Source organism: Delphinus delphis, chromosome 2 (genome assembly GCF_949987515.2).
Source record: "Delphinus delphis chromosome 2, mDelDel1.2, whole genome shotgun sequence".
Lineage (NCBI taxonomy): Eukaryota > Metazoa > Chordata > Mammalia > Artiodactyla > Delphinidae > Delphinus > Delphinus delphis.
Genome location: NC_082684.1, coordinates 105,295,159 through 105,319,022, shown reverse-complemented (window position 1 = coordinate 105,319,022; position 23,864 = coordinate 105,295,159). Strand labels below are relative to the sequence as shown.

General features: G+C 51.5%; 1 protein-coding gene across 1 annotated transcript in view; it reads left to right on the top strand.

Moving 5' to 3' along the window:
• Positions 1–1,331: 1,331 nt before the first annotated feature.
• Positions 1,332–23,864, top strand: part of ALPK3 (alpha kinase 3) — a 47,423-nt gene continuing 24,890 nt past the window's right edge. Inside the window, exons 1-5 of the mRNA XM_060003616.2 lie at positions 1,332–1,474; positions 6,626–6,664; positions 10,184–10,305; positions 20,598–20,715; positions 21,302–22,529. Coding sequence (XP_059859599.1) covers positions 1,332–1,474; positions 6,626–6,664; positions 10,184–10,305; positions 20,598–20,715; positions 21,302–22,529 — 1,650 coding nt within the window. The remainder of the gene's footprint in view (positions 1,475–6,625; positions 6,665–10,183; positions 10,306–20,597; positions 20,716–21,301; positions 22,530–23,864) is intronic.

The window sequence follows — 23,864 nt, the reverse complement described above, 5'->3', positions numbered from 1 at the left end:
TCATTGCGGTGGCTTCTCTTGTTGTGGAGCACGGGCTCTAGGTGTGTGAGCTTCAGTAGTTGTGGCACTCGGGATCAGTATTTGTGGCTCATAGGCTCTAGGGCGCAGGCTCTGTAGTTGTGGCGCATGGGCTTAATTGCTCTGCGGCATGTGGGATCTTCCCAGACCAGGGCTCGAACCCGTGTCCCCTGCATTGGCAGGCAGATTCTCAACCACTACGCCAACAGGGAAGCCCTCCAACTTTCTAATAATTATAACCATCCAGCTCCAGGTACTTTCTGGATGCTCTCAAGGATGTAGGAAACGAAAGAATGGGTAAACAGACTGTGGTCATTCCCAATATTTACAACCAGGTTTACACAGTGATTAGAATTTTGCTCTCAGAAATTGTTGAATGATTGTTTTTCTGGGCATTAGGACTCAGCCCATTTCCCCCTCGGGTGCTGGGAAATCGAGACTGAACAGGGTGGAGAAGGAGGTTCAATTATTCTAGAGGTGTTTACTGAACCCCTAATCTACTAGATAATGGAGAGGAACATTCTGAGGAGTACTGGCCTCCTCCTCCGGAACTGAGGTCACTTATGCAGGTATGTGGGTTTGGGTTTGTCTAAGTGCTGCATCAACAGCCACTGGCAAGGCCAGGGTCAGTCAGGGCTGCTACCAGCAAGAGGGGCGGGTCCCTGGCTCCCTGGTCTCCCACTGGATCCAGCACCCCAGGTTCCGAGCAGCTTTTCCGCCCCCTCGCGCCCCCCGCCCCCCGCTTCTTTGGCCTTCCAGGGCTTTGGGTCGCACACCCCACGCAGCTCCTTGGGTACTTCTGCACCTTCCCCTTGGCAAAGGCCGAAGAGCCCGAGCTTCCACACCTGCGAAACGGGGGCGCGAGCAGGAAAGGAAAGTTGGCAGGAAGCCTGGGTCCTAGGGACCTGGTGAAGGGCATATGCTTGGTCTCCTTTCAAGAACCGCACCCCCCTTTCCCCTCTAGCTCCGGGAGGCCTCCCCGGGCGGCTGGCCCCGACGCCAGGGCGGCTGCTGGTGCGGAGGGGGCGCTCCACACACGTCGGGCGGTGGGCTGAGGGAAGGAATCGACGGACCCTCGCGCACGGCCTGGCGGGGCTGGCGAGGCCCCTGCGGCCCGGCGCCCCCCGGCGCCTCGGAGGCCGCGCTGGCCGGGCCGGGGGAGGGACAGCAGCAGGTGACGACGGCCTGGCCCGCGGCTATAAATAGGGGCGCGCGTCTGCCGCGGGCGGGAGCGGCGGCCGGCGGCGCGGTCCTGGCGGGCGGGGGCCTGGAGAAAGGGCAGGGGCCGGCGGCGGGCGCGGGCCGGCAGCAGCATGGGGTCACGGAGGGCCCCCGGCCGCGGCTGGGGCTCGGGCGGACGGTCCGGGGCGGGGGGCGACGGCGAGGACGACGGGCCCATGTGGATCCCCAGCCCCGCCAGCCGCAGCTACCTGCTCAGCGTGCGGCCCGAGACGAGGTGAGTCGCGCCCTGGGGGCCTGGCCGGGCCGGGGCGGCGTGTGGGGAGGGCGGAGGCCTTCGGATGGGCCCTTGGAGCGCCCGCCCGAGGCCTGGGGACATGGTCAGGCCGGACCGGCCCTCACGGCCCCTCACGGGTCCCCTGACCTCTCATGGCCCGTGGGCCTCTAGCCTCCGGCAATGCGAGGCTCTGGGGACGAGGAAGGCCCTACTTTGGGGTGATTTCACAGGGGCCTGAACGCTCTCTTTATCTCCCCTACCTCACTCTTGCCCCTCGCTCAGCTACTCCCGGGCCTCGGATTCCACAGCTCGCGATAAGGAAAGCCAGAGAGGCTGACATTCTTGCCGGCTGGAAGGGAGGGGGAGAACATTCTCGGGGGTGGGCAGGGGAGAGGGAGACGTGGGGGGCGCTAGGGGCACTGCCCTGAAGGGGGCTGCTTCGCTCCGGATTCAGCGGAAAAAATAAACTCTTTAGAGAAGGGTCTTCCCCTGGGCCCAGGACTTTGGTCTTCCCCGGGATCTCGGTGGGAGCTGGTGAGGTGAAGGGATTGCTCGAGGTGCTGGTCAGCCCGGCCTGAAGATTCAGAGCTTGTGGCTCTGAGGAAGCCAGTTTCCCTGCCCAGTCTGGGGGACTGGGATGCCAAGGGAAGGGGCCGAAATGATGAGCCCTTTACTTCTCTTCCAAGAATTAAAGAGGTGTGGATGCTTTGTTTTGGGAGCTAGGCTACCCACCCGTGTAAAGACTTGCAGACAATAGAGGGGCATTTTGGCACTCAAAGGCACCCAGACACACAGGAACACGTTCATTACCATGGAGACGGACACTTCCTGTCCCCTCTGGACAGCTTCGTTTCCCTCCAACTCTGGAGTCTATTCCAAAGGGAATTGTGATGGTTGGCTATTGGGTTAGTGGTTGTGTCACAGCCCCAGAACTTGTCTTACCGTAGGTCACACAGAAAACAGCCAGTCCTCTGAGAAGCTGTCTGGAGACTTCTTGTCCTCCGTTCTTAAAACAGCACAAAAACAGGCATCAAGGACATTCAGGAAAAGTCCCAGGCACTTCCTCGTGGATTGGCTGAGTTCTGTTGACCTTGGAGTTGGAAAAGTTCAAATGTAACCGGAACCGGTTTCTGCATAAAACTCGTCAAATGGTGTCACATGTCTGGGACAGGGCTGAGGGCTGGTGTTAGTGATTGAGTCAGACTCGACAAGGTCCCTGGCTGCCAGAAAGAATGCCCCTTCCTCCTAGCCACTGGCTCTATGGAAAAACTGGAATGACATTTGTATATTTACTCCAGTCCATGGTGAAGCTGACTGCCTTCCAGGAGCCTCACACTTGTCTCATACTTGTCACAGTGATTTGTCTGGGCTTTGCCTCCTGTGTCTGGCCTTTGTCAATACCAGTGGAACAAGGAGAAGCGGGATGCAGGGCCCTTCTCAGAGACAGCATTGGGGTGGCTTGAAAACCAGGCAGAACTGGGAGGGCAGGGGATCTGGGCTGTTAGGAAAAAGGCTGGAGAGTGGACACATGTCCACTCTCCAGCTGCCGCCTGAGAAGTTGTATGGTAGATACAATTGCACATGTGATGAGTGCAAAGCAGCGTGTCAGCCTGAGAACTGCAAGTGGATTAGAAATGTCTGGCTTCAGTCCCTTTGGACCTAAGTGAGAATGTTCTTAAATGGAGACTCTTTTCATCAAGTGTTTGGAGGGGCAGGGCTGGGGCAGTGGGAGAGAGGGTTTTCTAGCCCAGGACTGTGGGCTGTGGTTTTGCCTCTGCCACCTGGCCACAGACCCCCGCCCCGTCCCCGGTCCTGAGAGACAAAGAAGGCTAGGTTTCTCTTACCTCTGGAAAAACCTCTGGCCAAAGAGGGGAGACTGTGAAAGTGAATGGGGCTGTGTTGGGTACTTGGGGCGGAGGCAGTTCACAGCTGTCTATCAAGGCCTGATTCCTGTGTTAGAGCAGGCAACCATATAGTCTTCTGTCTCTCAGAGCAACCTGACTGCCTGTGGGTGTGGGAAGAGGGCCCAAGAGATGGAGGAGAAAGAGGGTCCCTTGAGGACTTTGCCAGTTAGCCCTGGCTCCAGCCTAGATGAGCCCTGACTATCCAAGAATTCTGACCAAGAGGCAGGTTCCGTCCCACTCACTCTTGACTTCGGTGTTTTTGGGTCTACCTTGATACACAGCTATCACAGAGCTTGTGAGTCATCATTCTCATGGGACCTTGGGAGGGTAGGCTGCCCCTGGGAGCCGATGGACAGCTGGGCTGTGAGCCAGGCCACCAGAAGCCTTGGCCCAGGTCTAGAACCTGTCTTCCCGTGCATACCTTTCCTTCCTCCAACCCTGGAGGGATTTCCAGTCCGTAGTCAGCTCAAGGATATTTCCAGTATCCCTGGGGTCAGAGGTTCAACATGCAAGTAATCCCCCCAAACTGTAGGCCCTCCCTCCTAGGGCATCCAGCCTCTAGGACCTCACCCCTATAGGAAGGTGGGGCATGGGTAAGCTAGAGTAGGTTAAGGAACCACAGTCGGGTGGTTGCAGTTATCACTAACTTGCTTCCGAGGGACACTTAGAAGTTCCAGAAATCTCTGACCACTCATTTCTTGGACACTCTGGTCCAAGTGGGCTCGGAGGAGCAGCAGAGACCATGATATTTGCTATAGCTTTGTGACACCTCTTCTGTTCTGCTTGGGTCAGGCAGGTTGTCTAGGGCTTTCAGGGAAACTGAGGCAACAGGCCAGGACTTTCTGAGGGCCTTTTATGTCCCAGAATATATGAAAGCCAGGAAGAATGGGAGGCCCCAGCTTCCAGGGCCAGTCCTGGTCCCCCACGCTGCCGCCCCCTCTCCCCCCAGGCCTACTTTTCTCCTTTATGAAGAGACCTTTCCTTCCTGGGCCCTGAATGTCCATTCTATAAAATGAAGGTATCATTAAGAACTCTTTTAGCCTTTCTACCCCAACATTTGATGGCTCTAATTCTGACCCACTCACAGTCAGTAAATGGGGAGTTCCCTTCCTCCCCATTTGGGTGAGAGCCCTGAACCTACCTCTGGCCCAGTCAGCAGCGCACAGGCACCTTCTGAAGACAAGGTGCCTCCACAGCCCAGGACTCCTCCTGACATGGCTAATTATGTAAGGGTGAGGCCTAGAGAAAGCAGGATGATGGAGCCAGGGAGCAGAGCGTCACAACCAGCCCTAGAGAGAGCCAGGGAGGGGTCACTATCACAGTTCAGACCCTTGCCCACTTGCAGGTGGAACCTATCGTTTTCTGTCTGAATTAGAGAGCTGATTCTCTCCCTCTCCCTCCTAGGGAAGAAATCCAGACCCAACAAGGGAGAAATCTCTCCACTCTGAGGAGAAAGGCAAAGGAAGTTCATGGTCAGGAAAGGATGGAGTTGGCTAGTGCCTTGAAACCACGGGAGGTGTGCCCTCTTGGCCTCCAGAGGGTTTTTGAAGCTGTGAGCAAAGGCAGCTGCATTCTGGAGCAGCAGCTCCCTCTGGGGGGCAGGACCCTTCCAGACTGAAAGAAATACTTCCCTTCTCTCCCTCCCTCCTCCTCCCTCTTTCTCCCTCTTTCTTCCATAAAACAGAGGTTGAAGACCCACTGTATGCCTAGCACTGTGCCAAGAGCTACAGAAGCTACAAGAGCTAGGTTGAAGGCTGGGTAGGCAGGATTTAGATGAGCAGAAGGAAAGAGGGAGGGCTTTCTGAGCAGAGAGGACAAAAGTGAAGTCTCAGAGGCCAGGAATGGACCTGTCCATGCCAGTTAGGCGACAGGTCTGGTTACAGTGGAACCTGAGTATTGCGAAGTAGAGAACCGTGTGTGATGGGGTGCGAGTAGGTGAGGGAGGGCCTTAAGTGCCCAGTCAAGGAGTTGAGACTCAATATAATACACAGTGGGGGGACTGTAGCTTTTTTTTTTTCCAGAGAGGTGGTGTGATGAGGGGTGAAGGAGAAGGGGATTGTGTGCTCATCCAATATGGAGGCACGAGGGTCTAGATCAGAACACAGCAGCAGGAATAGAAAAGGAGAAAGAAGGGCCTAGAATTATGGACTAACTGGACTTGGGAGGGAGAAGGAGGAGTCCAAGATGGCGGATTTACAGCTTCAGGAGAGTGCTGGTAGTATCCACAAACCCAGGAGCCCTGGAGTGGAAGCCATGTTTTGGGGTAGAGGATGAGTTTGGTTTTTTTTGTTTATAAAGATACAGGCTGTCAGTGGTCAGAGATGCAGACAGAGTTCCATCGAGCAGACTGGACTGCTGATAACGAAGGGAGAGCTATTCTCATGGTGGGGACAGACTGAAGGGAGTGAGTGTGGTTGGGTGGCCCCTGAGATCTCCCAGAGAGCAGTGGGAGATCGTGGCCCTAGACTCCACTGGAGATATTTGTGTTAGGAAAACCGGAGGCAGAGGCAAAAGTGACTCATGTCAAGTGGGCTGGATCTCCACTAAGGGGCAGCTCTGTGTGAGTCCTCACCCCCCAGTGGCCTACACAGCCTCTAGCTGGTGTCCGCTTTCAGCTGCCCCCGGGGCAGGAGGGATGATCAGGGCCTCTAAGTGTAAAGGGCCTTGGGCTGGTCTGACCGAACTGGGTGCCTCCTGGCTCCTGTTGAATTAACTGCTTTGTTCTTCTCCTGTTCTTCACACTCCCAGCTGGTTTGCCTTGCGTGGTCTGTTTAACCGTACTTTAACATGTTAATGGGTGTTCTCCAAGCCACCTGTCTCCTTCCCAGCCTGTGAGGGGATTTCCAGGAACGGGGGCTCTTCTCCCCATAAAGGCCGAGGGTTGAAGCAGGAGCTGCCCCCAAGCTGGCGTGCTGTGGAGTGGGGAACCGTGCCAGGAAGCTACAAGTGATTCAAGGACCTGGGACACACCTTTCTCAAAGCTCAGCCCCTGGGAGCCTCCTTCCTGCCTAACCATTTCCCCGGACTCTGTTGCATTTAACGAGCTCTTGGTTTCAGATACATTGTGTCGGGTGGTGAGGCCACTTGCTAACTGGAGCTGGCCAACTAAGACAGCTGGTCCCTTTTAATAGAAAAGCCCCTGGGCCCCAGATGGTGGCCGATTAATACTTTGCCGACTGTTGTTGATTTCTCCTCCTCCTCTCCTTGCTTTTTTGGCCTAATGATTCCATTTGCTGTTTTTGCTTAGCTTATCAAGCAACTGGTTGTCTCACCCCAGCTCTGGAAGGTAAACGCACCATTGCATTACATTTCTCTGACTGCTTTTTTTCTTGGGTGTGGGCATTGAGGGGCCTCTGGGTGACTGCTTTTGCACTAACCAGGCTGCATGGGGTGAGGGGAAGGTGGAGGGTGGTTGGGGAGGGTGTGAGAGGGCACTCACGTGAGCATGGGTCTCACAGGGGCCAGAGTTGATGCCTGCATGCACCATCCGAAAGGGGTGCTGGGACCCAGAAATAGGCCAGGGTCCCTGAGATGCCTGCAGCTGTATCTCTGTGCCCCTGGGAGAGGCACCATGGGACCAGAACAGAGAACCACCAGTCATGTGCCCCATTTCTCCCCCATCCTAGGCTTTCATGGTTTTTGTAACCACATATCTAGGTTTGACACCTTATTGTTTATCTTCTAACCATGGATACTTCCTTGAAAAAAATTTTTTTTCTCAGTCCCATAAGTTCTCCTTCTGTCATCTCTTTCTCCCAATTTCCCTCTCCTTTGGCTCCTCTCCAGCTCTGCAGGCTGTGAACCCTGTAAGGTCAGGGAATACCATGTTAGTGTATTCCTGCATTAACTTGTTCTCTGAATCTGCTTCAGAGACAGATCGGGGCCTGAGCAGGCCCACGGGCCGGGTTTGCCCGTTGAATGACTGTCCTCTTGCCTCCTTAGCTGGGGACAGCTCTCCACCCCTGGCAGAACTGACAATTATGATCAAAATGGGAACGTTTCCTGGCTACTTCCAACCACTTAGGCCTCATCCCCGACTCTGGCAGATTTGGGGAGAGTTGGCTACAGTTTCTTTACACAGAGAAAGATTTCTGCGTAGCTAACTGGTTTCTGAATAGCTAATAATTAGTGCCTACCATGTACGTTTCCTGTGATAGGCAAGAATACTGAGAGACCTTTGTTCTGGGTGGCTCACTGTCTGAAGGGGTAGAAGAGAGGGTATCACAACGAATTCAAAGCAGAGTGTGGTAAGTGCTAAAAGAGAGAGGGTCTTGGAAGTCTACTTAAAGCAAGGTAAATAACCAAACCTAAGGGCAGGGTTAGGTTCCTTTGAACATGTTGAAAACCAGTGGTGATTCTGGTGTTCTATAGAGACACATGATTAGGCTGTGATATCCTTATGAAGTCACAGAATTGGAAGGACCTGGAGGTATCAGGGTGGGACCAGACCATTTTCAGATGCATGGACTTCCTGGCTTTCCAGGGGGCAGGAAGCAGCAGACTCAGAGTCCATCCCATGTCTGAGTGGTTTGGAAAATGGGAACAGAAAGTGGGTGACATTCAGTAGAATATGATAGTATATGCAGTGACTCTCCCTGTCCCCCCAAATGTACCCCAGATCCACTCTCCTAGAGGGCATTCTTCTAGCTATACTTTTCAGCAGTTAATATAGTTAACAATATAGTTAGGACCTAGTCTGGAAAGTTTGAGAAGATAAGCATTCTTTCTTATTCAAAAAAAGTAATGAAATAACATAACTACCTGTTGTTGAATATCTAGTGTGAGCACTGCAAATTTTCTTAAAGCATAACTTTCCTGTTTTCTCACTTACCCAGTAGCTTATTTTCTTAGATTTTCCCCAAGCAGCTTCATCCCTAAGAGCCTAAGCTGAATATGAGATCCAGGCTCATGTTCATGAGTAGGGTAGGATTCAGATTATGTAGGGAGGACATAATTAGGTATGTTTTGAATTAGTTGCAAAATCGTAGAAGTCTGATTACTTTTGGCATGGCACTTTTCCTTTAGAAACTGTTGGTTGGGATCTGGTATTCCTCAAAGTCAGAAACTGCTGCTAGCATGAGAGCAGCAAGAAACGTTTTCAGATGAAATTCCCGAGTGTCAGGGAGTTGATAGTCTAGATCCTGAAGGACCCTCTATTTTGAATGGATTAAAAGGGAAAGGAAAGGACAGTAAGTTGTAAGAAGACAGTTCTTACAACCATCTAATAAGTTACTTAGGTTCCAGGTGAGAGCGTGGCAGGGAGTGTTATGGTAGCCTTAACTGCAGTCCCAACTAAAGCGTTCAGGCATGTGAGAAGTTGGGATCCCCTTTCTGGGTAGTCTTTGTGGGGGAGGACTCCTGTCAACTGCTCAAAGGCCCAGGCATCTGCATTCCTGTACAGAAACCATGGCTGGACCCCCTCAGTCCAGAAGTCTTACTTGATCCCAGATACTCTTCCTGGGATGTGACCTTTCTCCTCAAACTCAAGTCCAGAATGATAACCACAGAAGTGATAAATTGAATGTGGAGCCCTCCCCACAAAGTAGGGTTTAGCTTCTATTTGCTTGTGTTCCCACAGACTCTTACCTGCCCCTGGTGGAGAGATTACAGGCAGACACACACTGCCCGCGGGCGACTACCCGTTCCTCTGAGGCTCAGAGAAAGGCAGCTCTGAGTGATTTGTCTTCCCCCACAGCAGTTTCTCCTGCTCCCCTTCACATCACCCCTTGCAGTCCTCCCTGCTGCTCACAAGAGGGCGTGTGAGTTGGGAGGGGGAGGAGGGCTGGGCACGGCTTGTGCCCCACACAACCTGGCTATGTGGTTACACGTCACGCCTAGGGATGCATTGTGTCTCTGCTGGCCCATGGAAGGGTTTGGCATGGTGGTTTGCTCGTGTGTGCAGGCAGGAGAGGACTGTAAGTGCTGAGCAGTGCTGGTGAGTCTGTGCTGGACTGAGTGAGCGCACAAATGCCCCTGAGCTCTGGTAGATGGGCTATCACGAGGGAACTGAAAGCCCTGGCTTTTGCAGTGGTGGATCTGTTTGTGATTTGGCGGTCTTGCTGGTTGGTCCTGGAGCTGCCAGCCGTGTATTCACTTGAGCATGTGGATCTAAGGGGGGAGCAAGGGAGCCATGACTGGCTTTCCACTGGAAGTCCATAGCCCTCTTTAGGGTGAGAATTCATTTGAGTCTTTCTTTTCTGATACTCCTAGGAGCTAGAGGCCTGAATAGACCCCTGGCATTGACCAGCTTATTCTTTGTCTACTATGGGTCTATGCTCACAAATGCAGGGGCTTTTCTTCTGAGCCTAAGCTTTAGGAGAGGCCCCTGAGCTCCTAGGACCTATGTATACATGGGGTTGGCTGGCTTTTCCCTCTGTGGCATGAATGGAGGCTCTGCTGTGCTGGGGTCTCCATCTCTGAGGCTGGGCCTATCCGTGTGTGTGTATCCCCCATGCACGAGCTTCCCTGAAAGGTGGAGTGTGAAGCAAGACTCCACAATAAGGATGGAATGGGGATGCCAGGACTGGTGGTCTGGCATGCTCAGGAGTCTGGTCCATGGTCAGATGCTGCCTACTGTAATGGGTCTGGGTCAGGATCCCATTCAGCCCCTTGGTAACTTCCCTGCTCCCAGCCTGGCCAAGAGGCCTAGGCTTTCTGGAGGAAAGACTTGCCCAGGTGCTGGAGCCATGGCCACGAGATGACGGATGGACATGGTAAGATTTAAGCTACCTTGGGCACCAGGGTGTGGCGTAATGCGGTGGAGGTGGGAGAAAGGCTGCTCTGAATAGTTCTTTGCCTTTCCTAGGAGCACCTTCTGCTCCGTCATTGCTCAGCTAACAGAGGAGACCCAGCCGCTATTTGAGACCACGCTCAAGTCCCGGGCTGTGTCCGAGGACAGCGACGTTAGATTCACCTGCATCGTCACAGGTAATGAGGCCGTCTGTATGATCCATGCCAGGGTGCTGCACAGGTCGGGGTCTAAGGGGGCTGTGGGGACAGGCACGGAGAGGGGTTGGCTGTGTGCACGAAACTGTGCAAGTTGACATTTGTCTTCTTAGCTTTCTCTCCAGTTTCATCTCCCTGTGTGGGCTGGGGTCCCTTTCTCCTCCCATTCTGGAGCCACATATACACCCTGCTCTTCTTCAAAACCTGTCTTCTGTAAAGGTTCCTCACCCTCAGGCATACATACACGACTGATGAATCTTATTCCAAGGAAAGAAGCTCTCCAGTCGAAAGAGGTTTTCAAGGCTACTCCTCAAATATCCCCATTTTACAGTTGAGTAGTTTGAAACTTGGGAGTCTCAAGCCTGAGAGACAATAATGTAGAGTGATTCTGACCGCAGACCCTGGAGACAGACTGCCTGGCTTGGAATGCTGGCTTGTCCCCTTTCCAATTATGTGATGCCGAACACCTCACCTGCAAAGTGGGGACGATAATAGTATGAATACATGCAAAGCATTTGGAATAATACCTGGCATACAGTAAGTACCGTGTAAGTGTTAGAAGTGAAGACTGTCATGTGTGCATTTCACTGAACTCCGTGGTGGAATTTGAAGCAACAGTTTGGCAGAATAGGAAGCAGAGACATACTCCTTGGAAGGGGGGAATAAAGGGGTGAGGGTACTGGGAAGCTGGCCCTGGGCATTGTATCCCTCCCCCAAACCTCCCAGCAGTGGCTCCATTGCACTAACCCGACCTGCTTCAGGGCCTGCAGGACTCACCAATGGGTGCCTATCTCTCCCAGCTCTGCAGCCACCAGGTCAAGATTCCCTCCAAGAGCCCATTTTTTTCAGTAAATCAAGGGCGTTGGTGGTTTCCAGCTACGACATGTCCTGATTCTGGGGAACCTGTCTGCCCCAACCAGCTAAACATCTTCTCTGAGACTGGGTTCCCCTGGGCAGTTTTCACCTTGCCCAGAACCCTCTGTGCTCAAAGCTGAGAACACTTCCGAGGGATGCAGAGATGCGCCTGCATCCCTTAACTTTGTATAGCATAACACCTTTTGCAACGTGTATCTGTTTCCATTGTTGTCAAATTCTTACAAAACCCTGTGAAGTCAGTGCTATTATTAGTCAGATTTTACAAAGGAGGAAACTAGAATAGGTTAGGTGACTTGCCAAAGCCCACAAACCTGGTGAAGAGGAGAAGCTGCTTTTGCTCTCTGAAGCATCTGATGCTGCTTGCTTATGCCTGCATCTGCTATGTTACTGTGCTTCTCTGCTTCCCCTCACTTATCTCCTTTATTTATTTATTTATTGGGTCTTCATTGCTGCACACGGGCTTTTTCTAGTTGTGGTGAGCCGGGGATACTCTTGGTTGTGGTGTGCGGGCTTCTCATTGCGGTGGCTTCTCTTGTTGTGGAGCATGGGCTCTGGGCACGCGGGCTTCAGTAGTTGTGGCACGCGGGCTCAGTAGTTGTGGCTCGTGGCCTGTAGAGCACAGGCTCAGTAGTTGCGGCGCATGGGTTTAGTTGCTCCGTGGCATGTGGGATCTTCCCAGACCAGGGCTCGAACCTGTGTCCCCTGCATTGGCAGGTGGATTCTTAACCACTGCGACACCAGGCAAGTCCCTCTAATAGCCTTTTAAAACAACTTTCCTCAAGATCAATGCCATCGGTACCCTGTCAGTTACTTTCCTTAGAGACATCCCTATTCTATGTGAACTGGTGGCCTTTTAGGCCTACTACACAGCTGTTAACCTGGGTCTTTCCTTTGCCTTTCTTCTGGGTTTGATTCAGTTTCCTGGATCTCATGTCTTCCTTTTTCTTGGCTTACTCTCTGGCTTTATTGAGCTGCATCCTCCAGTGGCTTCATCAGGTCCCAAAGATGGTACAAGAGCAGGAGGCATTATGATGACAAGCTCTCAACCTATCTCTCCTTTGAGTCATGCTGCTCCAGTATGACTTAGTTGTTCTCTGCGTCTGGTACACAGTCGTCATCCTAGGATCTCCCTTCATCATCATCCTGTGGATTTCCTTTACCCCTCCTGTAATGGATTTCTTGTTTATTTGTATTCCACATTTGTCTCTTTCTTGATTTACATCCTTGTTTTGGTAGCTTCCTAGGAGGAGTACATGGTAAGTAAATGTTAGACAACTTTTGTCTGAAAATGTCTTTTTTTCCTGCTTTACTCTTGATGGAGAGTTTGGCTAGGTATAGAATTCTAAGTTGAAAATAATTTTCCTTCAGAGTTTTGAAAACATTACTACACTGCCTGCTTCCAGTGTTTCTGTTCAGAGCAGGAAGACAGTTTGATTCCTGATTCTGTGCATGAGACCAGTTTTCTCTCTGGAAGCTTTTAAGGGTGTTTTGATATTTCATAATGATGTATCTTGTTACGGGTGTCTTCATCCAGGGGCATGCTTGGATGCTTTCAGTCTGGAAACTGATGGCCTTTAGTTCTGAGAAATCTGAGATGATTTTGATGTTGATTTCTTCCCCCTGTTTTATCTGTTCTTTCTTTCTGGAACTCCTGTTATGTGCATATCTGCTCCCCTGGACTCATTCTCTTATTTTCTTATCTTTTCTTCCCTTTCATCTTTTTGTCTTTTTGTTCTTTCTGAGATTTCCTCAGTGTTATATTTCAACTTTTCTATCGGGTTTTTTATTTATAAGAGCTATTTTTTAATCCTTTTCTAGAACATCCTGTTCTTTTCATGAATGTAGTATTTTCTTTTAACTCTCTGAGACTGGTAATGATAGTTTTCTAAACGTTTCCTGCATGGTTTGTGTTTCTTCCAGTTTGCTTTTTTTCTCTTTAATTGTTTTGGTCCTGAATCTCTTGCTTATAGGCTTTCCTCAGATATCTAGGAATCTTTGGTTGTCAGATAATGAGTAAGAGCAGGAGACTAAAAAGCGAATTGGAAGTTCTGAGCAAGTAGGAGGGGCCTGAAACCTTGGGTCTTCACTCTAGGGTGACCTGGCCACCACTAGAGTTGGGAACTGACAAAGTGCGTTTCTTTAGTTCCTTCCTCTTGGACTAGCCAGATTCCCTAGTGAGTATTCTTCTAGTGTCTTGCCTGAGTTTTCTGGAAGCTATGCAGATGAGAGGATTGGGTGGGCTCTCAGCATAAAGCATTTATTTATTTACTTTTTTAAAATAAATTTATTATTTATTTTTGGCTGCATTGGGTCTTTGTTGCTGTGCGCGGCTTTCTCTAGTTGCGTCGAGCGGGGGCTACTCTTCGTTGCGGAGCTCGGGCTCTAGGCGCGTGGGCTTCAGTACTTGTGGCTGTGTGCTCTAGAGTGCAGGCTCAGTAGTTGTGGCACACGGGGTTAGTTGCTCCCTGGCATGTGGGATCTTCCCGGACCAGGGCTCAAACCCACGTACCCTGCATTGGCAGGCGGATTCTTAACCACTGCACCACCAGGGAAGCCCAAACATTTATTTTATAGATTCGTTTTTCCATAGAATATTTATGCCCTCCACCGAGCTGGCTTACCCTCAGGGCAAAGTTTTACCTTTCCAGTTACTAAACTGCATCTTTGGACATAGGGGGAAGGAGCAGTTAGTTACACAGTGGTATGGAGTGGGTGAGGGGATCCAGAGATCTGACTGTTTTCCACACCTCTTTTTACCTTTCCTTCTTTCCCTTTACCCCCAGTTCCAGAGATATCTGGTTGCCAGTTCCTATGCCCTTTGAGGATTTTCTGGTGTTCAAAGGGTAGTTCTCAGTTTCTCATTGGGTTAAGCTGTCTTGGGTCTGCTAAGTCAGTTTCTACTTGTCCATCTGCTTTCCAGCTTTCAAAATGTTGTTGTTCCTGTTGCTCTCCTTCCCCTTATTCTCCCCTTTTTTAGTGGCTATACATATACTACATATACACACACAAACACACACACACACACATTTTTTTTTTTTAAATAAAAATATCTCATTAGTGTAGCTTAGTGGTTTTGGGTGAGAGAGTGAAAATAGATGGTATGCTCATGCTGCCTTTTTACCTAGAAGCCTGGCAAGTTCCTTATCATCTTTCAAGGCCCAGCTCAAACAGCTCATCCTCCAGGAGGTCATCTCCAGCATTTCCACAGAGAGCTCTTACTCTGTCTTTCACAGTACAGCTTCTTGGTCCATCTCTCTCCCCAGTGAGCCCGTGAGATCTGGGGGATAGAGCACACACCTGACACTTCGTGCCTCTGGAGCAGGCACGAAGAAGGCGCTCAGTACATATTTGCCAGTATGACCACAGTGACCCTGACTGTGTGGACAACAAAATCAGTGTCTTTTCCACTTTCCACATTGCCTGTTCATTGCAGCTGCAGCTTCAGTGCCTTGACAACAGCAGCTGCTGTGGGGGCCTCCCTCCTTTCCTTCTTCCATTCTGTCCTTTGTAGCCATGGACTCTGAGAGCAACATGCTGAAGCCGACATGAGTCTGACTTACAGAGTCTTGGAGTATTTTACTGGATGCCCCCAAGGTCATCATGGGAGTAAGCTTTTCCCTGTCTCAAGCCCAACTCAAAGGAACAAACTTTTATCCCCTCAATTGCCATAATACCCATGTCTCATGATGACCAGCCAGGCCCATGGTCTTCTGCTCAGGAGCACCTGCCATGATGAGATCTACGACTCTGCTGAGTAAGGCTGTAAGATTTCTAGGGCTCTAGCTATCTCTAACATCCACACCTTAGTCCACTGTCATACCTAGTTCCCTCCTGCTCCCTCCTCATCCCCATGTATATAAAAAAATCTCAGGTTACCTGAGTCTTTTGTAGCAGATTAAGGAAGAATTCTCTGTGATCACCATAGTACACTTGGTAAGTAAGCCTTTCCCAATTAACAAGGAGAAAAGGTAGACTGTAAGAGAGGGGCCAGGGGGAGGGGAAAGCATTATGCAGAAAGATCAGAGAACAAAGGAAACAGGGCTAGAAACTGGGTCTCCCCTCCGCCCCCATCTGGAATGGAGGATCGTGGATGGGTGTATGGCTCAGACTGGCCTTTGTATGAGACTGGTGTGGTGATCCTGGCTCGTCCCATGGAGATGGAGTGACCTCACTTCCTCCCACCCTGCTGGTAGCACTCCTTGAATGAGGTTGTGATGAGTCAGTCTAAGCAGGGCCCTGCCAGGAGTAGGTGATGCTTTCGTGGTGGGTCAGGATCTAGTCCAGGTGAGGAAGAGGAGTCTGTGCCAGTGCCCCTGCTGGCTGAGCTCTGAGGGAAGCCCTTCGGGACTTGGAGAAGTGGTATATGACCCTGGGGTTCTCCCCTCTCAGAGTGGGCATATGGGGGATAGCAGGCCTTGATTGGACCTTCTGGCTCCTGTCTCCCCCAGGGGCCCCTCTGGCCAGAGTGCAACTGTCCTCCTTGAGGCTGCCCATCTCTGTCCAGCATGGTGACCCCTTTCCCCCACTCTCCTCAACTCTGTTGTAGATTCTGTGTTAGCCTGTGTATGTGTGTGTGTGTGTGTGTGTGTGTGTGTGTGTGTGTGTGTGTGTCAGGACAACTGGGCAGAGGGACTTAGCCTTTAGACAGAACCAAGTTCTTGAAGAAACTCCTTTTAGAGAAATAAGTCTAAGATAATGACTGCTGGGGGCAGAAACTTACATATTAGTCCCAGAGTCCCCAGGGGAAAGAGCAGTGGAATAAGGAAAAGGACACCAAGGGCTTTGTCATGTGCCAGCTGTGTGACCCTGAGTAAGTTACTTGATTTCTCTGAGTCTCATCTTCCTTTTGTGTAAAAGGAAGGGATTGTGTAAAAGGGATTCAAACACCTGCCTTACCTGTTTTATAGAAGAGAGGGATTTGAATTTTGGCTCTTCTGTGTACCAGCTGGATGACTTTGGGCAGGAGCTTAATTTCCTCTTCCTTAAATTGAGGATTAATAACAGTACATTCCTCATAGGATTTATGAGAGGATTAGATGAGATAATACATGAAAAATGTACAGGTCAGTATCTGGCATATAGTAAGTCTTCAGTAAATGTTCACAATTGTTTTCACAGGTTTGTTATGAAGACCAAATGAAATTTTATATTTGAAAGCTCTTTGAAACCTCTAAATTTACATTCATCATTAGTCTTCTCCTGAATCTGAGCTTCTCCAAAATGGGAATGGTTAGGATGAGGCTGTAAGTCTCCGAGCTGAGTTCTGGACTCAGGCATGCTGGCTGTGGAGCAGAGGTGTCAGTGTAGGAAGGGGAAGAGGGAAGGCCTCAGGCTTCAGTACTGCTGTGGGCTCTCCTGGTCAGGGCCAAGTGTGTGTGTGTGTGTGCATGCGTGCATGCCAGCCTGTGGGCACACATACGGGCAGACGTGTGTGTGCAGCTGGGAGTGAAGGACCTCCCCTGCTTTTGTGTGTTTCAGAATACAGTTCTATTACCCAGGGGACAAAGAAATGTTTTCTCCCCAAATAAAGTTGTTTCCAGAATCCATTGTTGCCGTGGAGCCCTAAGCTGTCAGGTTGGCCCCCACCTAGCAAAGAGGCACCAAAAGGTGGCATGGGGGCTGAAGCCCCAGCCTTGTGGCTGTGGGCTCCATTCAGCGTTCTCTTCTTGCCCCATCCCTGCCCTCTCGCTACAGCCTGACTGGACTCGGATGCCCTGGAGGCTGAGGCCTGACTGGGCAGATCATGGGGCAGGGAGGCTCTGAGCCTGGCCCTTGTAGGAATGAGATCACCCCATGGGATGGTGAGGACATGCACGGTGATGTAACCAGGGGCTTTAGCTCACTGTGGAAACATGGGGCTCGCTTTACAGTCAGGGCTGCCCAGAGTTTGTTCCTAGCTGACCCAGCTGCAGCCTCACCTCCCTTGCTCCCTACTCCTGTGCACAGTTCCCCAGTGTGTCCTCTGCTTTCCACCCCACACTCTGCTGTTGTGGTTCCTTTGTCAGGCATGCCCTTCCCACTCACCTCTTGTTTGCTCACTTATTCCCTTCCTCATTTACTCACTCATCCAGCAGATTTTTATTTTTATTAAGTAACTACTCTGTGCCAGGTGCCATCTTAGGTGGTAGGGATACAGAAGTGAAGGAGAGATGATGCTGACTCACATGGGACATAAGTCTAGGAGGGGAGACAGACAAGGGGATAGTCAGTTACAGTATTGTGATTAGTGCCATGAAGGGGGGAAGTACAGGCACTGAACCCACGTTTTCTGAAATTCTACCCACCCTCACAGCCATTTCAAATGCTGCTCATGCCATAAAGCCTTTCCTGATTCCCCAGCCAGAGGTGCTCGTTCCCTTCTCTGTACCCTGAGCCATTAGTGCATTGCTTCATTCATTCACCTATAAATATTTAACGAGTGTTGATTCCATACCAGGCACTATTCTAGGAACTGGGGACATAGCACGAATAACACGGGTGAGTCATGGAGCTGTTCTTTCCCCAGGGAGTTGGAGAAGATGGATGTAAACCAACAACCTCATCAGGGTATAATATGTCAGGCAGCAATGCATTCTATGAAGAAAAAGAAACATAGTAAGAGGGCTAAGAGTTTCCAGGGAGACAGAGTCGCTGTTTCACAGGGGCTGGTAGGGAAGGCCTCTCCAAGGAGGGAATGTGTGAACAGAGGCGGGAGGAATCCAGATGTGATTCTCACCTGCTTTTAGAGGCCAGCCAGCAGGGCCGTGTGGCAGGGGTACCGCAGGCAAGGCAGAGAACGGGAGGAGCTGAGGCCGGTGCGCTAGTGCGGCCCACGTCATGAGGGCCTTAATGACATGGGAGCTACTAGGGTGTTTTGAGCAGAGGAGTGCTATCACTTGACTTTATTTACTTCATTTTAAAAGGTTCACTCTGGCTGTGCTGAGAATGGGCTGAAGAGAGGCCAGGATGGAAGTAGTGAGATCAGCAAGGAGGTTGTTGCAGAAACTGAGGTGTCAGATGATGGTGATGGACCAGGTTGGCGGCGGGGAATGGCAAGAAGTGATCAGATCCTGGATACAGTCTGGAGGAAGGGCCCATAGAATCGTCTGATGGAGTGGACGTGAGGAAAAGAATAAGGGATTGCCTCCAGGTTTCTGGCCTGAGCCAAATTAGAAGGATGAATTTGCCCTTTACTGATATATGTGGGACTTGGCTTGGAGAGGGGAATAAGGAGCTTGGTTTGGGACCTGTTAAGTTTGATCCCTATTAGACCTCCAAGTGGAGATGTCAGGTACGCAGTCAGAAATAAGAACCAGGAGTTCAGGGGAGGTCTGGGCTAGAGATACAAATTGGGGAGTCAGGAAGGTATAGCTATTTAAAGGCTGAAGGACAGGAGTAGATCCCCTAGGTTTTATGGCTAGAGAATGGAAAATGGTTCTGAGGCCTGAGCCCTGGCCTACCTAACACTTATAGTCTTAGGTGGTGATGGTGGGGGAGTGGTGGAAGAAAGAGATTAGGAAAAGTGGCCAGTGGAGTAGGAAAGGCACTCAGAAGGAGTGGCATCCAGGAGCAAGCGAGGAAAAGGTTTCAAGAAGGGACGGTCAATGCTGATAGATCGGGTAGACGAAGCTTAAGAAACGCTAGTGGATTTGGCGATGTGTGACTCATGGGTGACCTTGCCAAGAGCAATTCTGGTGCAGCGGTGGGTACAAAAGCCTGATTGGAGGAGACGGAGTGAAGACAGTGAATACAGACAACTCTTCCAAAGAATTTCTCTATAAAGGAGAGAATAGAGAGATGGGGGCAGGAGCTAATGGGGGATGTGGGGTCAAAGAAAGTTCTTTTAAAAGAAGGGAGACAGTTACAGAGGCTTGTATGCTGATGGGAATGATGTAAGAGAGGAAAAGCTTGATGATGCAGGAGAGGAGGAATGATTGTTGGAGAGATGTCCTTGATGAGGCAAGAGGAGATGAGATGCAGTGAGGGTGTCTTTAGATAGGCATGGGGGTAGTTTATCCATAGACAGTAGGGAAGACAGAGAATGTGTACCCAGATACAGGTGCATCCCTCCCTTGTGCGGAGACCTGTCTTATCTTCTCTATAGTACAGTCGGTTCCCTGAGAGCAGAGAGCTGTCTGTCAAGCTCCTATATCTTCATAACCCTTGCTTGGCAGTCAGCACACACCTAAGGGAATATATATTAGGAGTCTTTAATTTCTAATAAACATTGCAAATTAATTGGAGTCAGCTTAAGAAATGAAGCAGAATTTTTTGGTAAGGCTTAGATGGGCTTCTTATGGAATTGACAAGTAGGAATGTAGCTGTGCCCAGGCAAGGAATGGAGCCAGTATTTGGAAGGATATTGGGACTCTCTCTGTCTTCTTTTTTTAATTTTGGCTGCACTGGGTCTTCGTTGCGGCGTGCAGGCTTCTCTCTAGTTGTGGTGTGCAGGCTCAGTTGCCCCGCGGCATGTGGGATCTTAGTTCCCTGAACAGGGATCGAACCCACATCCCCTGCATTGGAAGGTGGATTCCTAACCACTGGACCACCAGAGAAGTCTCTGTCTCCTTTTTCTTATTCTATCCTGAACACCAACTTCATTTTCCATCTCACCGTCGACCAGCTTTGTCTGCTTCTCAGTCCATGTGGCAGAACATGGCTGTACCCCTTCCAAGTTATTTCCAGACACTAGGGTAGACCGTCTCTAGGTTCCAATTCCCAAATACTAGGTCAAAGAATTGGATTAGATTAACTGATTATGTGTCCATTACTGGACAAATCAGCCAAGTGTCCAGGGAGGAAGGGACATGTGACTTTTACAGTAGGAAGTTCTTTGTGAGTAGGGCTGGAAATCCAGAGAGGAGGGGCTGGGAAAATACCTCAGTCAGTTTCACAGTAGTGAATGGATGGGAAAGTAGGTGTGGATGGGTGGATGGACGGATGGATGGATGGATGTTTTAGCTGTGTCATCAAATAATACTAACAGCTCAGGAAGCTGGAATGAAAGAAGGAGGGCTCTTGGCAGTGGTGTTGATATTGGGTATTGGTGAGAGACCTCCGAGGATAGAGCTGTTACTACTGTTGAGGATGTAGAACAGGCCACTGAAGAAAGGAAGCTTATTACTACCAGCCAAAGCTTTCTGGAAACTCCTTGCTTCCCTTCTTACCAGAAGCTAGGCAGTTTCTCCTCTATATTTGCCTTCCAGCTGCTGAAGGGGAACAGTTTTAGGCTTTGACAGGGCCTAGCTTCTAAAAATAAGCTGAGCCATATGATAGCCCTCTTCTTGCTACAAGCCCCGGGGGCAGGTGGGCCAGTCCAGTCTCTTCAGGTGGTCTGGGGAAGCCATGGCATCCTGTTCTCTCCTCCCACTATGTTGGAACTGGTCTCCCTGCAACCCAATCTCCTGCTTCCCTCTTAGGATACCCAGAGCCAGAGGTGACCTGGTACAAGGATGACACAGAGCTGGACCGCTACTGTGGCTTGCCAAAATACGAGATCACTCATCAGGGCAACCGCCACACACTGCAGCTCTACAGGTGAGGGAGAGGGGCCTGTTCTGCTCTCTCTGCCCTCCTGAAGGTCCTATGGCCCACGTCTGCCCTTAGAAATGGAGTCAGCTGGATGAAGACGCCCAGACAGGATCTGGGGGTGGAGGCGGGGTTCTGCGGCTAAGCTGAGCCACCTGCTGAAGCGTGTCTGCCTGCCAGTGTCTGGGATCTCCTAAGGCCAGGGCGGGAGTATCTCTGACAGCCAGAGAGCTGAGTGCAACCAGAGGGGGTCCTGACCCATAGCAACATTTTCCATGAGGTCAGCTTCCCAAAAAAGCTCCTGTGTCATCCTTACTTCACAAGGGGCTGTGTGGGTCACCTGCTTCTGAAGGGAGCTCTCCTGGGCCGCAAGTCTAATCTGTCCTGGAACAGCATGACCTTGGCCAGCTCCCACCCTCTTGCCAGCCTCAGTTTCCTCAGCTGTAGTGGGGAATTTTGGAGGTGGTGCTGTCGGAGGTGGGGCGTGGCACTCGGGGCAGGGCTGGCAGGGGGTGGGGCGGGGCGCTCAACTCTGCGAGGCTCTGGCTGCGAGGATTGTGGGCTCTCACCTCCCATCTCATGCTCCTGCCTCTAGGTGTCGAGAAGAAGATGCCGCCATCTACCAGGCCTCTGCCCAGAATGCCAAAGGAATTGTGTCCTGCTCGGGGGTCTTGGAGGTGGGCACCATGACCGAATACAAGATCCACCAGCGCTGGTTCGCCAAGCTGAAGCGCAAGGCTGCGGCAAAGATGCGTGAGATCGAGAAGAGCTGGAAGCACGGGAAGGAGGCCGTGGAAGAGGCCGACACCCTGCGCAAGCTCAGCCCCGACCGCTTCCAGCGGAAGCGGCGGCTGAGTGGGGCCGAGGTGCCAGTCCCCTCGTCCCCCACCCGGGAGGTCGAGAACGGGACACCGGTGGCTTGGCAGGAGGGAGAGACGGAGCCTGGTCAGCACCCAGGTTTGGGCCTGATCAACAGTTTTGCTTCCGGAGAGGTGACCACCAACGGCGAGGCTGCCCCTGAGAACGGGGAAGCTGGGGAGCATGGCCTGTTGACATACATCTGTAAAGCCATGGAGCTGGGGCCTCAAAGAGCCCCCAAAAAGGAGTCTGGGGCCAAGAAGAAAAAGAAAGATGAGGAACCTAAGCAAGGTGTGCAGAAGCCAGAGGTAGAGAGGGCAGCTCGAAGCCACCGTTCCTCTGAAAACTGTGTCCCCAGTTCAGACAAGCCTGACTCCTGTGGGACACAGGGGCCCATGGACATGGAGCAGGTTCAGACCCAGCCGAGGGGCAGGGCCGCACAGGGGCCTGGATCCTCCGGAGCAGATGGCACCAGGAAGCCAGCCTCTGCTGTGGGTACTCAAGACCAGGCCCAGAATGCCCCTGTCCCAGGCCCAGACCAGGAAGTGTATTTCTCCCTGAAGGACATGTATCTGGAGAGTACCCAGGCAGACAAGCCTCAGGGGGAGGAGGGGGCCCAGACCCCCCGGGGCAGTACACCTGGAGAGCTGCCCTCAGGGAAGGTATCCAGCAAAGCCAGAGGTGAGAGGGAACCTGCTGTCCCTGGCCAGCCCACGCCCTCAGCCCCCCAGCAGACTAGGCCCTTCAACAGGAAGAGATTTGCTCCTCCGAAGTCCAAAGGGGAGCCCACCACCAGCTGCAAGCCTGATTCTTCCCCAAGTCAAGATCCAGAACCTGGGGCTCAGAGCTCAGGGAAGGCCCCGCCTCAGGCCTCTGCCCAAGTGCCCACACCCCCCGCCCGGCGGAGACAGAGCACCCAGGACAGCCCCTTGCAGGGGCAAGCAGGCCACAGGACTCCAGGAAAGGTAAGTGTGGGTGTTGGGTGCCCGGAGGCCGCTCGGGAAAGATGACCTCATGGAAACTGTTGCTGCAGCAGCTGGGCAGCCAGTGAGCAGTGGGATATTTATAGAAGGGGGTGGGGTGAGGTGGAGTGCTGGCCAGGAGCAGGGGACCACAGGCCTGGGCCTCGCCCCAGGCAGTCCCCAGATGCCAGGCGTGTGGGCGGCACAGCCTGACTGTGACCATCTCCTCTGACAACATGGAAGTTCACTGCCGAGGGGACTATGTCGCAGAGGGGGGCGGAGGAAGAGGATGTTCTTTGGGGAGGAAAGAGAATGGGGAGACTGAGGAGTGGTCTGTAGTGTGCAGTGGGTCTTGACCTGGGTACTTAGTAGAAGATTGAAAAAATATCCACTGTCCAGAAAATTCTGACTTGGTCTGGGGTTTTATCTAAGATTTCGGAGTCAGGTATACCTATGTGCAAATCTGACTATCCTTAACATTGTGCGATCTTGGGCAAGTCATAAAACCTTAATAGAAACAGTGCCTACTTCAAAGGGCTGCTGTGAGAATCAGGGTGCTTGGCTCAGGGCTTGGTGCATGCTAAGAACGAAATAAATGGCAGTAGGTCTGAGACATTACTGTGGTGGGAGGTAGAGGCAAACTGTTTTCCCTGAGTACAGGAGTGCTGGCATTCTTCTGGGGATCAGGTAGCCAACAGAGGACAGAGGTTTTGTGTGGAGACAGGGGAGGGGAGGGCATCCAGGTGGCAGCATTGAGGAGTTTGATGGGGGTAGGGGGCAGGGGAAGAGGGAAGAGGGGAGCGGAATTGAGAGGATTAACAGAAGGAAAACAGTTTATCCCGTTTGGTCAGTGTTTCATGTTTCAGGGGCAGAGGGCAGGCAGTATTTCACAGGAGTGTAGAGAGAAGGAGTGTTTTATGGTGGGGCAGAAGGAAAAAGTGTATCAAGACTGGGGGTGGGTTGGATAAAATAGATGGGATATACTTATACTAAGAAATGATTGGTTTTCTGTCTGAAATTCAGATTTAACTGGGTGTCCTGTATTTCTCTTTGCTAAATCTGGCAACCCCAAGTGGAGACAGCATTTTGGCGGGAACTAAGATGAAATTGTTTCTTGGGGCAGAGGAAGCAGGAGCATGGGTCCCAGGAGACAGGAGGAGCAGCTGAAAGCAGTGTTTCACAGGGGTCAAGGCAGAAGACAGACGGCTTCTTGGAACAGTGAAGGGAAACATGAGGGACAAGCTGCTGCAGTACCTCCTGGAGGGCAGCGGGAAAAGGATGCTTCCTGGAGGGGCTGCCTTTCCCACACAGAGAGCTTTCATGGGGGCAGGAGGGAGA